This window comes from Geotrypetes seraphini, chromosome 6, assembly GCF_902459505.1.
Source record: "Geotrypetes seraphini chromosome 6, aGeoSer1.1, whole genome shotgun sequence".
Classification (NCBI taxonomy): domain Eukaryota; kingdom Metazoa; phylum Chordata; class Amphibia; order Gymnophiona; family Dermophiidae; genus Geotrypetes; species Geotrypetes seraphini.
Window position 1 is genome coordinate 156799916 of NC_047089.1, and position 16175 is coordinate 156816090.

Genomic DNA, 16175 nt, shown 5'->3' on the forward strand with positions numbered 1-16175 from the left:
ATGAGCAGGAAAAAAGGTTGTCTAAGAAGTGTAGGGCTGCTAGGCAATGAGCTTCAATGCAAAGGGTGTCAGAAATGACATGAAAAGGAAGCTGATTTGAAAAGGCGACACACTGAAGGATCATCACTGTGATCCACAGCCACTCCTGCCTCCTGTCGCTGAAAGGGATCCCAAATCATCCACAGACACAGAGGAGCCATGTGATAATAAGGGCACAGAGACTTCTAATCATCTCAGTTCTGCTCCAAAGGGTAACTGACACTAGGAGCTAACATGGTATGAGACAGAGATGCCTGCTTTAGAGAAGGATCCCCCTGCGGTGGAGCCAATGCACCTATAGGCAGCACAGCGCTTCCTGGGCCTGTAAAGTAGGCTTTCCATAAAAGGCCGACAAAGTCGGAAAAGCCTTACATCAAAGGCTCCAAGGGCCCCTGTAAGACCCCAGACTGGAGAATTAGGCTCTCTTCCGTCACCACATGCTTGCATTTCACCTCCTTGACATTACCTGTAGCCTCTGAGCAGCCCCACCGGAATTGGGGCTAGTCTGAGCTGGGGCATTCCTTACAGATGATCCCTAGGCAGAACAAAGGGGTTTGAAGCAGAAAATAGGACTTTGAAAAAGAAATTGCTAAAAATCCAAGATGCCCACAGCCAGAAAATTTGCACCATAAAAGGCGCATTGAAGCCAAACAGAAAAATTTAAAAATAGGGAAAAAGGAGTTTTGGAGGTGAGGGAACCCAGCCTTAACCCAGAAACTCTCACAACTGGATTGTGTCCTTTCCATGGCGGAGTAAGCCCAAGCACCGAAGCTATGTCGAAAAATCCTAAGATCAACAGCAAAAACACCCAACAATAACATAAAGCAGAGCAGATCAGAACACACCTTCTGAGTTTGCTTGCGGAAGGAAAATTTGAAGAGCTGTTTTCCACTGCAGAATGGGAGGAGTTCAGAGTTTTTAAATGATACTTCCCATTGGTCGCAAATATGCAGAAGGGGAACATCTACTGTATAGAATTCTCTGTCTTCGCTACTGAGAAAGGTATTTAGCATGTATTAATAACTACCTACAGATCTTACTAATTAATCACATCTTCCTTTCTCTTTTCACAGGCTTCATTAAATCAATGCTTGAGAATCATAAGGTTGGGTTTTTTTAATTAGTAGAAGAAAATCTAATGTTTCAGTCTACACACAACTAGGATTGGTTACAACAGATACATTATTAAGCCTTGGTAGAATAGTTTTTCCTTTAAATACAGGATACCAGCAAAAGTGACAGAAGCAGGGGCTGAACCAATGGCTCAGTGGAAGTGGAATACAGAATATGAAGCAGATAAGCCTCATATGGTCCATTCTGTGTGCCTATTGTCATTCCTGTTGTAAAACCACACTAATTTTTCTCTCATTTCTTGGCAACTAAAAGGTACCTGGTGCTTAATAAATGTTTTTCTCAAGTCTAATTTCTGTATGCTTCTACTGCTTCCACAAAGAGGCCATTCCCTATTTCTTCTCAGAAATGATGTTGAATATATTTTCTGTTTTTGCTCCTGAATCTACTCCCCTCCTCCTGGGCTGATTGTTGTTCTAATCTAAAACATCCTTTCTTCTGCTTCACTTATAGCCATTGCTGCTTCTTATCAGGTAGGCAATCTAGGTTTCATCATATTGATTTCTGTTCTTTGGATGAGGCTGGGAATACTATGGGGCTCATAATAAAAAATAAAAAAAAGAACCATTCAAAAAATGGCCTAAATCGGTACTTGGACGATCAAAAAGACAGATCGTCCAAGTACCGATAATCAAAGCTGGTTTTAGACATATCTAAAACCAGCTTAGGCCTTTACCCTGCCTCTCAACGTCTAGAGCGAAAAGGGGCATTTTTGGAGGAGTGGATAGGGCGGGAGGTGGGCCGACCTAGACTTAATTGTATGGCAGCCATAACCAAAAAGGTTTGACAGGTTTCCGGATGGAACTTATACATTTTAACTTAGACCAGGCAACCTCTCCACCCCCCACCGCAACGATCATGGCAGGAGAGATGCTAATCACTCCTGCCGTAATCCTTGCTAACCTCCCCAGCAGGAGATTCCCAATCTCTCCTTCCGACACCCCCTCCGTGAAACAAACTCGAACCGGTAGGAGATATCCCAAGACCTCTTGCTGACACCCCCATCTGAACCTGCAATCGTAGCATGAGCGATCCCAAGTCCTCCTACCAAAAACACCCCCACCCCCGCAAATATTGGCAGGAGGGAGCCCAAGCCCTCCTTCCAGAAGAGCAACCACCCTCCCGGTGCATTGTGGGATGCACCAGGAAGGGACCTAGGGCCTGATTGGCCCAGGCGCCTAAGGCCGGAGCATTAGGCACATGGGCCAACCAAAGATTCTGTTGGCCCATGTGCCTATGGCCTCGCCCATAGGAGGGGCCATAGGCAACTGGCCCAATTCCGCTTGGCCCAGTTGCCTTAGGCGCCTGGGCCAATCAGGCCCTAGGTCCCTCCCCAGTGCTTCCCACAATTCACCGGAAAGGGGCAGGCCCACATTTCCAAGGATGGCGGGCCTGCTGGACAGAGGACCCATCCATCCGGCCAAACTTGAGGTTAGTGTGGGTGGGGGGTGTCCAGGGTAGTGGAGGGGGTCCAGGGTGGTGGGGGGGCAGGTTTGGGGGTGGGTGGTTGGTCTTCCTGGTGGGGCTTGGGTTCCCTCCTGCTGCAATCGCAGGTTCGGGTGGGGGAGTCGGCAGGAGGGCTTGGGATCCCTCCTGCCAGTTCGAGTTTGTTTCACAGAGGAGTTGTCGGCAGGAGAGATTGAGCATCTCTCCTGCTGGGGAGATTAGCAAGGAGAGATGCCTAATCTCTCTTGCCACGATCGTTGCGATGGGGGGGGGCAGGATTCTGTAACTGAGGTTGTTTTTGACAGATGCCAGTAATAGAATCCTGCTTTTAGGTAAAGGACTGGCCCTTCCTTCACCTAAAAGATCTTGTTTTGGGCGTTTGGGACGGGCAATTTTTTGGTTGATAATGTTATAAGAATAGACATAGTGGCAGTCTGGGCAATTAAACTGCTTAACGTAGAGGTAGGTCATGCTAAAAAAACAACTCATTTTGGACAGGGTTTTTTTTGAGAATGGACATTTCCCTGCTGCCTACTTTCAGCATCTAGAGCAGTGTATCTCAAACTGTGTGCTGAGGCACACTAGTGTACCTCCTGAGATCCAAGTGTGCCGCATCACACTGAGGAGGAAGAGAGGCGTCTGCCAGGTGACTTCCCTACGCCTGCTGTAGGCAATCAACACCTTTCCTTCTCTCCGGCCCTCTTCCCTGCTGGCACTCCCTACTGGCGTCTCAGGGCCCATCTGGAGGGCCTCTGCACATGCACGGACGTCGACGTGATGATGTCAAGCATATGCATGTTGGCATCACGGTGACATCCGCGCACTTCTGAGTGCCTCAAGCCGTGGCCACTACCTTTAGTATGCCCCGGCTTGAGAAAGTTTGAGAGACAATGGTCTAGAGACTTAGGCCAAAAGGGGACTTAGATGGGTTTTTTTTAATTATGCCCCTCCATGGATATGGCAGAGTCCAAGCCATTGTTCAATGATACCAACCTTCTCCTAAGCTACTCAGAAACAGAATGGGTGAATCTAACCCTATAAGAAAGCAAGGAAGCTGCAGATTTCTGTAATAGTAGTTTATTTAAACAGGTTTCTTGTCAGAAATATCTTTGTTTACATGGTTAAATTCAATTTCAGACAAGAAACCTGTCTAAATAATCTACAGTAGAATCTCAGTTATCCAGCACCCATGGGGATTGGTGGATACCAGATAACTGTTTTTTTCTGGTTAATTGAAAGTGTGTTACAAACCTTGTCTAATACTCTCAATCCCAAAGCACCAGCGCAGCAGAGGAAAGGCCCTGCCAGGGCTGGCCAAGAGCAGCCTGTGCCTCCTGCTGACCACTGCGCTTCAGGTAGAGAGGGAGGAAGCATGGGAGTTTGTAGCTCCAGACCGCCACCTGCTTTTGCCACTTCGGGGCTTGAGGGAGAGAGAGATTTATGGCCACACTGGTGCTTCAAGGCGGGAGGGATGGGGGTTTATAACTGCTTCAGGGCAGGAGGGAGGATTTGAGGCTCAGGACACTGCCGCTAGTGCTTTAAGGGACTTTTTTCCCCCATCCGGTGATTTTTTTGCCATTGTATGAGAGTCCCAGTTAACCAAGACACTACTGTACTACTATAAAAATCTCCTGCAGCTTCATTCTACCACTTGCTATTCAAAAATCTTACCCTACATCTTGAATTTCTTAAGGTCAGAACCCTGAGGTTCCCCCTACATTGGCATCACATGTACATTTGGGTACTCATAGCCTCCTGAGTTCAGCACAGTTTACATTAATAAAAGAAGTCAGGCTATCTCCAGGATATTACAGCATTAACTTTCCCATATAGCACATATTGAACAACAGATTTTTGAAACCAAATGTCTTTAGCTGTTTGCAAAATACTTTGCAGTTGGTAAGTCATTTTAAAAAAATTGGCAAAAACTAAACATATTCCTGAAAAATAATCTTCAAAGCTTAACTAACAGCTGAGCACTTCACAAGTTTAGCATGACATATCAATACAACACAACTAAGTAATATTACTTATTTGTATCAGTTTTGTTCCGCAGTGTCTTCTTGAAAGTCTAAAAGCTTTTTAGTTGCTTCTTCATTGTGTCGATTCATACAGTGGAATTGGTGTTTCTTAAAACCTCTAGGGTGATTTGTCTGGAAACCACAACGATCACATTTGAACAAACCTTTAGTATGAGCAGCAAGGTGGAGTTTAAGAATGTTTTCCAAAACAAAATTCTTTCCACATTCTTTACATTCATATGGACTGGGGATATTATGTTTGTTAACTAAATGATGCATAACAGCACCTTTCTTCAAAGGACGAATATCACACATTTTACAATAATATCTTCCTTTACCACGCCGCAAGTACTTTAACATTTCCTCTTCCTTGCTTAAAGTTTCTTTATCTTCTGAAATCTCAGATATATCTTTTGATTGACCAGAAGTTAAATTATCTTCTGAAGTTTCCACTTGGTCTTCTGCTTGAGCAATATCTTCATCTTCTGAAAACTCGGGTGCATCCTTAAACCTAGTAGGAGTAGTTTCATTTTCTGAAAAGTCAGTAATATCCTTTGATTTAACAGGGGTAGCTTCTTCTTCTGAAAACTCAGGAACATCTTTTGATCTAGGTGTTACATCAGGATTTGATACTTCCGATAAGCTTTTGGAGCATGGAGTCATATCTTCTGAGAACTGCAGTTTGTCCTTTAATCGAGTAGAGCTTGTGTCATCTGAAAAATCTGATATCTCTTTTGACTGTGCGAGGGTCTCCTCACCATCAGAAAACTGCATTATATCTTTTGACAGAGCAGAAATGTCATCATCTTCTGAGAACTCCATTGTGTATTTTGATTGAGCAGGAGTTTCTTCATCTTCTGAAAACTCCATAACATCCTTTGATAGTACATGAGTCGTCCTGTATTCAGAAAATTCCATATTATCTTTGGAAGGCCTAAGATCCCCCTCATCTTCTGAAAACTCCATATTGTCTTTTGATTGAGCAAGAGTCTCTTTATATTCTGAAAATTCCATATCATCTTTTGAAGGTTCAAGATCTTTTTCCTCTTCTGAAAACTCCATATTGTCATTTGATGGAGCAGGATTATTTTCATCTTCTGAAAACTCTGTGTTGTCTTTTGACAGAACAGAAGTCTCTTCATCATCTGAATATTCTTGCAAGTCTTTAGACAGAGCAGGGGTGTCGTCCTCTTCTGAATACTCTGGCAACTCTTTAGAGGGAGCAGGAGTGTCTTTCTCTTCTGAATATTCTTGTGGTTCTTTAGGGGAATCATGAGAGTCCTCCTCTTCTGAATATTCTTGTGGCTCTTTAGGGGAAGCATGAGTGTCCTCCTCTTCTGAATATTCTTGTGGCTCTTTAGGGGAAGCATGAGTGTCCTCCTCTTCTGAATAGCCTTGTGGTTCTTTAGGGGAAGCATGAGTGTCCTCCTCTCCTGAATATCCTTGTGGTTCTTTAGGGGGGGCACGAGTGTCCTCCTCTCCTGAATATCCTTGTAGTTCTTTAGGGGGGGCATGAGTGTCCTCTTTTGAATATCCTTGTGGTTCTTTAGAGGGAACAGGGGTGTCCTCTTCCTCCTCTGAATACTCTGGCAGGTCTTTAGAGGGAGCAGAAGTATCCTCTTCCTCCAAATAATCCGGCAGGTCTTTTGATAAAGCAGGAGTCTCACCAACATCTGAATAATCCTGCATATCTTTTGGTACAGGAGGGGTTTCCTCATCTGAAAACTCTGGTACATCTTTTGATACAGAAGGAATTTCTTCATCTGAAAAGTCTGACATATCTTTTGACACAACAGGAGTTTCTTCATCATCTGAAAATTCTGGCACATCTTTTGATGGAGCAATCATCTCATTGTCATCTGAGAATTCTGGTATATTTTTTGAGAGACCTGGAGTATCACCATCAGATGATTCTACTGTAAATGGTTTGTCTTCTGAAAGCTCTAGCATATTGCTTAATTGAACAGAAGGCATATCTTGTGAAAAGCCAACTACATCTTTTGATTGAGAAGTATTAACATTTTCTTTGATGTCTGAATGACAGCTGTCATCATTAGACTCAAATTCCAACTGTTCCTGATCACTATTCAATTTGTTGCCCTCTGTATCCAGTGACTCTCCATCATTCTTTTCAATACTGCTATTGAAAGTAGAAATACTTTCCTGGCTTATTTCCATTTTATCTTGTGAAGACTTAGGTTTGGTTTTTTCATGTTTCTCTGTTATGCTTGGTTTCTCTTCTTCTTGCTCATCATCCTCCATAGACTTTTCATCCTCACTTTTCTCTGCAGAATGCTCCATGTCTTCAGAGTCTCTATTCTTGGACTCTAAACCCGTTTCAAAATCATTTTTCTGATTATTCTCCCATTTTTCTGGTACTGTATGATGGGCTAGTATATGATAATATACATTGCAAAATATCTTGCTGGTAAAGAAACATTTGTAGCAATGAAACAGCTTTGCACTTTTTTGATAGAAGATAAGATTTCCTAAGCCAGCCATGTCCATGTCGTCACAGAATTCTGGATGGATGGTGCCCATGTGTATCTGAACATTTTCATAGTCGCTGCCTCTGAAACTACAGTGTGTACATTCTAATGGCTTTGAAGTTCCAGGTAACTTTTGGATAACTTCCATCTTCGCCCAGTCAATGAAAAAGATATCAGCAGCACACTTGGCTCTCTTCTACAATACAAAGTTCAGAATTCCTGCAACATATAAAGAAATGCATTATTTAATAACAAAATAATCACATAGGACCATTCTTGAAATATATATTCTTATTCTTCTTCATTACTTAAAATGTTTACTTACAGTAGCATTACAGCTCCATGTCAAATAGAGCCATACTGAAGTAGTCCCTATTTTACTTCCTTTGCAACCATGGACTTGGTTGACTTGTACTCATGGATTTGTACTCAAAGATTTCTAGGATGCTGCAGATTAAAGAAAAAAACTACAAAGTCACAGAGAGAATGGGAGTAAAGCCGGGACTAACTTGGCATGTTCCATTGATATGGAGCTATAGGGTCACCTTCTTATATCTCAATTAGGCTCAAAACAAATGTTTATACTTCTTCGAGTTTGATATAACACTATTCACAAAAAAGTAACAAAGTGGTTTACAAAAGAAAACAAAATTAGAACACAGAATGTAACTCCATTAACAGAAAAGTTGGTAAGTAAAGGTCCAGACAGACAAACAGGACAAGACATGCTAGGCTGGTGAACCTGTTTCCGCCCCCCCCCCACATACTCCATTAGGTCTGAGAGTCAGGAAAAGCAGGCAAAAAGAAATGCATTTTGAGTGTGACTAAATTTCTGGTATGAAATCTCAGATCTCAAAGGAAAGGGAAGTATATTCCACAGAGAGGGTGCACTGAAAAGGAAAGCAGATTGTCTGGTTGACTCAAGATGTGCATGAGATACGGCTAGTAGCACGAGACAAAAATTTTGCCAGCTGATGAGGATTAACAGACAATCACTTTTAAAGTAGACTGCGGGGGGGGGGGGGATGTGATATTAAATTGCAAATGGGGGAAAGATGTTGAATTGTACCAAAGACAGGAGTTGGGAGTAGAGAGAATGTTTGGAGGAGATAAGATGTTACAATGTAATTAATTCTTTAAATCACGATTAATGATTAAATGCATTAATTACAGAGTTAACCAAGATTAAAGTGCAGTCTTACTTTTTATAACATATTTCTTCTACCCTCCTTTACACACTTTATATAATCTTCCATTATCTAGCATCTACCAATCCCCACGGGTGCCCGATAACACAGAGTCTATATTTGCCTTCCATCTGCAGGATTCTCAACTACAGCTAATGTGACTTGAATGGAAAAAATTGTCAGGCATTTGAGAACTATAGTTTCTGGTTGCTTGACCGTTACTACAAAAATAGTTTTGCCTCCCTTCCCACCTCCTCTTTCTGGTCTGAGTCACTTGTAGGTCCATCATCTGTTCTTCCCTTCCCACCTTCCTTTCATTCTGGGTCACTTTCTCTCTCCACCCTCTATTTATAGGTCCAGCGTTCATCCATCTCTCCTGCCCTTCACCCTTCCTCCCCCCCACACACATCTTTGGTCCATCCCCCTGGTATATCTTACCTGCACCTCTCCCGAAGCTGCAAGCCAGGGCTGGCTGCAAACAGCCTAAAGTGCTGCTACTTCAGGATCTGGAGGAAGTGGGTTTGTCAGAAGCTGCAGCTGCTGCTTCGGGGACTAGAAGGAGGTTGTTGGGTCAATGTGGGAGATGATTTTTGTTGTTGGGTGGAGGTGAAGAAGGGGGTTGTTGGGAGGGGGGGTTGTTGGGTCAGCGCAGGAGATGATTTTTTTTTTTTTTTGATAGTTGGTCGAGTACTAGTTAATTGGGATTCTACTGTACTGCTTGCTTGTCCTTGTGGTTTTACACAATCCACACTTAACTAAGCACTATTCTGTAATAGCAGGTATAAGTAGCATAGTGCATAAAAGCAAGGGGGCGTATACACAGACAAGACTCCCTTATTTTCTGGAAACTTACAAAATACAGTGGTACCTTGGAATCCAAACTTAATCCATTCCAGAACTCCGTTCGAGTTCCAAAATGTTCAAGTTCCAAGACAATTTTTCCCATTGAAAATAATAGAAACTGGATGAATCCGTTCCTTGGTCTCACAAACTCAGCAAGATTGGGTCCCCTACTGGCATAGGCAGCGAGATCGGGTCCCCCACCGGCACAGCAGCGAGATTGGGTCCCCCACCGGCATAGGCAGCGAGATCGGGTCCTCTACCGGCATAGGCAGCGAGATCGGGTCCCCCACCAGCATAGGCAGCGAGATCGGGTCCCCCACCGGCACAGGCAGCGAGATCGGGTCCCCCACCGGCACAGGCAGCGAGATCGGGTCCCCCACCGGCACAGGCAGCGAGATCGGGTCCCCCACCGGCACAGGCAGCGAGATCGGGTCCCCCACCGGCATAGGCAGCGAGATCATGCCAGTCCAATCTCATCAGCTTCTTTGATTGGGTGACAGGAAAGCTGGACTCGGGAGAGTCTCTGGATATAGTATACTTGGATTTCAGTAAAGCTTTTGACAGTGTCCCACATCGTAGACTATTAAACAAGATGAAATCGATGGGGTTAGGTGAGAAACTAACGGCGTGGGTCAACGATTGGCTGAGTGGAAGACTTCAGAAAGTGGTGGTCAATGGCACCCTCTCTGAGACATCGGAGGTGACTAGCGGTGTGCCGCAGGGCTCAGTCCTGGGACCATCCCTTTTTAACATATTCATAAGGGACTTGACCCGAGGGCTTCAGGGTAAAGTAGCGCTGTTCGCCGACGACGCCAAACTGTGTAATATAGTGGGTGGAAGCAATCCCACGGATGGTATGACGCAGGATCTGATCAAGTTGGAAAAATGGTCCACGACATGGCAGCTGGGCTTCAACGCTAAGAAGTGTAAGGTCATGCATCTCGGCAGCAGAAATCCATGCAGAACATACACCTTGAATGGAGAAACACTAGCTAGGACTTCAGAGGAACGGGACTTGGGAGTGATCATCAGTGCAGACATGAAGGCTGCCAAACAAGTGGAGAAGGCCTCATCCAAGGCGAGGCAAATGATGGGATGTATCAATAGAAGCTTCGTCAGCCGCAAACCTGAAGTCATAATGCCACTGTATAGAACCATGGTGAGACCTCATCTAGAGTACTGTGTGCAATTCTGGAGGCCACATTACCGTAAAGATGTGCTTCGAGCTGAGTCGGTCCAGCGAATGGCCACTAGGAAGGTCTCTGGACTCAAGGGTCTCTCATACGAGGAAAGACTGGGCAAATTGCAGCTGTACTCTCTAGAGGAGCGCAGGGAAAGGGGTGACATGATTGAGACTTTTAAGTACGTCACAGGTCGTGTCGAGGTAGAAAACGATATATTCCTTCCCAAGGGACCCTCGGTCACAAGGGGGCACCCGCTCAAACTCAGGGGAGGGAAATTTAGAGGTGACATCAGGAAGTATTTCTTCACAGAAAGAGTGGTAGATCACTGGAACAAACTTCCGACGCAGGTAATCAAGGCCACAAGCGTGCTCGACTTTAAGAATAAATGGGACATCCAGTGGGATCCCTACGTGGGTCGAGCAGCACTCAGACTTAATGGGGTGGGTCAGTAGAGTGGGCAGACTTGATGGGCTGTAGCCCTTTTCTGCCTTTCTATGTTTCTATCAGCAACGGGAACTGCAAGCAGTGCTTCCCTTTCAGGAAGAAACAGAAAGCTGCATCAGAGGGGAAGCTTTGGGCTGAGCAACACTTGCAGTTCGTTTGGATTCCAGGGCAAAATTTAAGAAAAAAAAAGTTCAGATTCCAAGTTGTTCGAGTTCTGGGGTGTTTGGATTCCGAAGTACCACTGTACTTTAAGTTAGTCACATTGTTGCCACATTTAAGTGCCTGTAATTATGCTGGCTGGTGTAACTGCAGGCATGTATAAAAATGTGCTGAAAAGTTCTCAGCCTAACCAACCAACTTCCTAAAATCATTAGCTGAAAAGTGTTATCTTATTTAATTAAGTGCCAATTTGCAAAATGAAATTCTATGTTGTTTGACATTGTTTCAGAACTATATCCATGTCTTTCTCTTCCTGGTTGGGCTCAAAACATTTCAGCACCCCTGGAAAATGTAAGGGGCACCGATACCAGATTATGTCTGGACGCCATTATAGAACAGACTCTCACTAGGTGTCTCTGGAGTACCTAAATGGAGGCACCCAGTTATACAATTGCCCCCCACCCGTGTCTATTGTAGTACACTTCTCCCCCATATTTATCTACAAAACTACTCATCTCCCTAGTCCCATGTGCTAACATCACTCCTCCTCCATACACATTCCTCTGACTATTACCCATCTAGCCCCCTTCCTTGCTTTTAATTGCACCCCTCTCCAGCCATTTAGCACACTAGCCCTCCCCAGTTCCCCGATACAAAATATACTCCTTGGAAATGCAAATGACAGAGACTTACTGCAGCTAAATCAGAAAAATGCCTTTAGCCACTTTCAATTTTATATAGAACCCCTCCCTGTAGTTCTAAACGATTAGACCTGTCCAACACTATCCCTCTCTCGCTCCCCCACGTGCACTTCTGCCTCACACAGCTCGCCCGCATGATCCTTTACGTTTGCATTTATCTTCTCCCACGCGCGGAAACTCAGCCTTCCTCTCTCACACCCGTTTTCCAAAGACTCTTCTTCAGCACACAATTTTCTCCTGTGCCCTAGCTCCACCATCTTCTCTGTTCTATTCCAAAACCTTATAAGCAGACGAGGCATCGATCTTAGTAATAAAACGATGATTACTATAATTATTCACCTTCCACCTTTACCTGAAAGAGCCTAGAGTGAAGATAGCCTTCGTCTTCACACGCATGCGTATCAAAACAGTAACGTTACAGCCTCGAAAGTATACCACTTCCGGTTTGGCAGCCGATGCTACAGCGCATGCAAGTGTTGCCTGTTCCAGCCAAATTGGGCTACTTTTGGGAATACTGACTTTCAGTGCATGCGGTTATTTTGGGTATTAATCACTATTGTTTCAAACATCAGCCTGGTGTTCAGGTCGATTTCAAGCCTCATTCTGGTGATCCAATAGTTTCTCTTAGTATTTTCCAACCCTCATTCTATTGCTCTAATGGTCTTTTTTTTCAGTGTGTTCCAAGCCTCACTCTAGTGCTCCAATAGTTTCTCTTACTGTTTTCAATCCCTCTTTCTGTTGCTCCAATGGTCTTTTTTATCAGTGTGTTCCAAGCCTCACTCTGACGTCAGCACTTCGGGGTGTTTTTTTTGTGCATTTTAGAGCTTTGCAGTGATCGTTCTCTCTTCACTTCATGGAGACTGCTACCAGGCATTTAAAACGGAGAGTTTAGAGATAGGTGTTAGGATAAACTGCCTTTTCTACATAAGTAATTGCTGACTTTAGATCTTTCAACAACAACAACAAAAAAAAATTAAAGAAGGCTGGGTATTCTTTTTGGTATATAGATTTGTTTTATAGATGGGTTTAGTTGGTTAAGTATGTATTTGAAAGTGCAAGATTGGGCTTTTTACGAAATACACACTACAAAAGTGGAAAAACTAAGAAGACCATTGGAGGTATTACACTGGTGATCAAGATTTGCTTATCTGCCTTTTTGTAAAAGCTCACACTGTTCCATTTTTCAGTGTGAAAAAATAACTAGCTGGGGAAGAGAAACATGAGCCCTTCTTTGCTGTTTTAATAGCCGGGACGAGTTTTCAACTCACATTCTTAGAGTGTACCCTATGCCCTTTTGGGGTTCTGCATCTTTCCTCTGGGAAGCTGCATGCAGGGTAGGTCCAACCATTAGGCAAGACTAGAGAAGTCTCACCCCCATGGGGAATACCTTTTGCTAGCAGACAGTCTGCCTAGAGTACATGCTTGGGAACTGTCACTGAATTCTGGGAGCACAAGCCTGCTGAACCCAGAGCAGTCCCACATCCCATTTTCAGAGTAATCATCATCATATCCAGTTACAGGCAAATGAATCTTGTCTAGAAAAACTTGTCACAGTGGTCCTGTCCTAAGATTTTCCACATGCTCATTACTGTAGTACAAGGAGGAGAGAAACAGCTGAACTATCTCTGTTCTGATTGATTTAGTGCTTCCTTTTCATTTTGAGTTCGATTGAGTTAGAAGGAAAAAATAATTACAATGAGTGAATTGATGTCTCTCAAACCTGCTTTTGAAGCCTGGTATTTAAAGGAGTTTTTTGAGTTTAAGAGTCACATAAATAAGAATATATATGTGCAATGCAAATTGTGCTTACCTACACCAAAAGTGCTCAGCACCGCTATGAACAGTACTTCAAATCTTAAGAAGCATCTTGAGGTATGGTAGCTACTTCTATATATCTCTTTTTAACTACTTAAAGATTTTATGTTTCTGTGCTATCTTTTTCTAATGATTTCCATCTTAGTAAATTCAATAATCATTTTTGTGTTTATAGAAAATGCACCCTTCAGCTCCCTGGAAAAGAAAAGCGGACACTTCAGCTGAGGAATTAAACCTCCGAACCAAGAAAATTTGTATATCTAATGAAAGTGCTTCATGCAGCAACCGCGTTTTTGTATTGACACAAAGAAAGGTGGATGCTTTGATAACTGACTTCATCATAGAAGATATGCAATCTTTGAATGTTGTTGAACAGCCAGCATTTATAAAATTGATTCAAAGCTTACAGCCCAGTAAAGCAGTCTTAAGCAGGAGGTCTCTGGTATCTACCATTGAGAAACGATACAGTGTGATGTGTAACAACCTTGCTGCACATTTTACATCTGTTCGTTATTTTTGCACAACTGCTGACATATGGAGCACTCACAATCGCAGTTTCTTTGGTACAACTGTGCACTGGATTGATGAGATGTCTTTGGTGCGAAAATCTGCCGCTCTTAGATGTACAAGATTTAATGGACGACACACTTGTGATGCTATTGTATCTGTTCTTGAACAGATTCATGCAAACTTTGGAATTAATGACAAAGTTCAGATGATTATCACTGACAATGGCTCCAACTTTATAAAGGCATTCAGACTTTATGGTGATCCAGAAAGTTCACCTGTTGTAAAACCTGGCAAATCTTTGAACAATGATGGATATGAAGAAAATGAAGATGTTGAATTTACTGATATGCAAAATGCAATGCAGATGGATAGTAGAAATGTAGATAAATTAGAGTATTCTTTGCCAGCTCATAAGCCAAGTGCTTCACACACTCTAAATTTGATTGCTTCTCAGGATGCCTCCAAGGCAATGTCTACTCTTTCCTATAAGAAAATTTATTGTAGCACCATGGCTAAATGTTCAGCACTCTGGAGTATAGTAAACAGAAATGTTGAGGCTTCAGAAATTATTTGGGATGAACTTCACACTTGTCTAATTGTGCCCAAAGACACCCGGTGGAATTCCCAATATGAGGCAGTAGACAAGGTGCGCCTTCTATCTGTAACATGTGAAAGCGGACTTCAAACTGTTTGTGAGAAATTAAAACTGCCAGTCTTTCCACAAATAGAGATTAATTTTCTTGGAGAGTACTGCATGGTCATGAAGCCTGTTGCTAATGCCTTGGATATATTGCAGGGTGAGAAGAATTGCTACATAGGATTTCTCCTACCGACTATAGTATCTCTCAAGTATAGATTACAAAGCATTAGGCATGACTTGAAGCTAGCAAATCCGTTAGCAGATGCAATTTTAAAGGGGATTGAGACACACTTTGCCTCCTCATTTGAATCTGAAGAATTGATCCTTGCTGCAGTAAGTTTGCCACAGTTTCGCCTGAGATGGTGCATGGAAGAACACATAAAGGAGAAAGCTAGAAATCTTCTGAAGAATCATATGATGCAGTTATCAGCCACTCAAGATGAAGTGGAGAAAACTACCAAATCAGTTGTAGTATTAGATGATCAAGAGGATTTTTTTTCATTTGGAAGCAGTGACAGTGGAAATGATAATTATGTCGGAAGCGTACACCAGCAATTAGAACTTTATTTAAATAGCAATGACAAATCATTGGACTGTTTAAAAACATTTCCATTAGTTAAAGAGATTTTCATTAAACATAACACTGCAATCCCTTCAAGTGCTCCAGTAGAAAGACTTTTTGGTGCTGGTGGGCAAGTGTTGATACCTAGACGCAGCCATCTTGACGATGACCATTTTGAAATGCTGCTGTTGCTAAGAGCAAACAAAACTTTTGTTAATTGTTAATTACTTGATTTCCAATCTGTTTTTATTAAACTGTGTTTATTTGATTGAAGCACTTCCGTATAGACAATAGCTAGTCTCTGTCAATTATGTATCCTAATGCAGTGTTGCATCTGTCCCTTATGCTTTGTAGTAAAGCTATAGGGAGTAGTGATTGTCTACTAATGCATCCTTCTGCAGTCTTGTGTCCATCACATCGGTGTGTTGCAAAAGCTTCAGAGACCAGGAATTGTCTATTTTTTATTCTCTTATAGTGTTACGTCCATCACATATGTTAATTATTACTTATTCCCTCGATTTCAAGTCTTTTTTATTAAACTGTGTTTATTTGATTGAAATAAAACTGCTGCATTCATGTGTACAAAAATATTTTAACTATTAATATTCTTGGATGTGGTATTGGTAGAGGAAAAGTAATTAGTTATTCTAAGCCAGTAACTGTAATGAGTAATTTATTTACTTTAACTACTTTTAAGCTGATAAACAGTAACTGTAATTACTTTTGAAGAGTAATTAGCACAACTCTGCTAGGCAGTAGTCTAGGGTACTATCTTTGGGATGGGTGGTGGAGAGCCAGCATGTAGTAACTATAGTCAAATAAAAAACAACAGATCCTGATATCGAAAGACTGAAGGTTTGCCTAGGGCATCCAGTACTTTTGCACTGGTTGGGAGTGCCAGTGGGAGCTCTGTTGTTTGTCTGCTGAGGTCAGGGATTGCGGAACAGCTGTACTAATGTAAAGTTTTGTCCCTTTTCTAATAATATTGGGTCTTGATTCTATAA

At 42.7% G+C, this 16175-nt stretch overlaps 2 protein-coding genes across 6 annotated transcripts; one reads left to right on the top strand and one right to left on the bottom strand.

The window, feature by feature from the left end:
- Window positions 1-4553: 4553 nt before the first annotated feature.
- CHAMP1 (chromosome alignment maintaining phosphoprotein 1) lies at window positions 4554-12233 on the bottom strand. 4 transcript variants are annotated; one of them, XM_033950308.1, is made up of 3 exons: window positions 11997-12010; window positions 7452-7573; window positions 4554-7345 (listed from the first exon to the last, which is right to left on the bottom strand). In XM_033950308.1, exon 3 carries the CDS (start codon window positions 7272-7274, stop codon window positions 4656-4658), a length of 2619 nt encoding a protein of 872 aa, XP_033806199.1. In that variant the 5' UTR covers window positions 7275-7345; window positions 7452-7573; window positions 11997-12010; the 3' UTR covers window positions 4554-4655. The 4 variants fall into 4 exon arrangements, with proteins under 4 accessions (XP_033806199.1, XP_033806198.1, XP_033806200.1 ...); XM_033950307.1 differs by lacking the exon at window positions 7452-7573 and having other exon boundaries at window positions 11997-12233; XM_033950309.1 differs by lacking the exons at window positions 7452-7573; window positions 11997-12010 and adding an exon at window positions 11791-11917.
- A 241-nt stretch (window positions 12234-12474) lies between these two features.
- LOC117362041 lies at window positions 12475-15728 on the top strand. Of its 2 annotated transcripts, none has more exons than XM_033947774.1 (2): window positions 12475-13516; window positions 13635-15728. In XM_033947774.1, exons 1-2 carry the CDS (start codon window positions 13340-13342, stop codon window positions 15393-15395), a joined length of 1938 nt encoding a protein of 645 aa, XP_033803665.1. In that variant the 5' UTR covers window positions 12475-13339; the 3' UTR covers window positions 15396-15728. The 2 variants fall into 2 exon arrangements, with proteins under 2 accessions (XP_033803665.1, XP_033803666.1); XM_033947775.1 differs by having other exon boundaries at window positions 12475-12762.
- The last annotated feature ends 447 nt before the right edge of the window (window positions 15729-16175 follow it).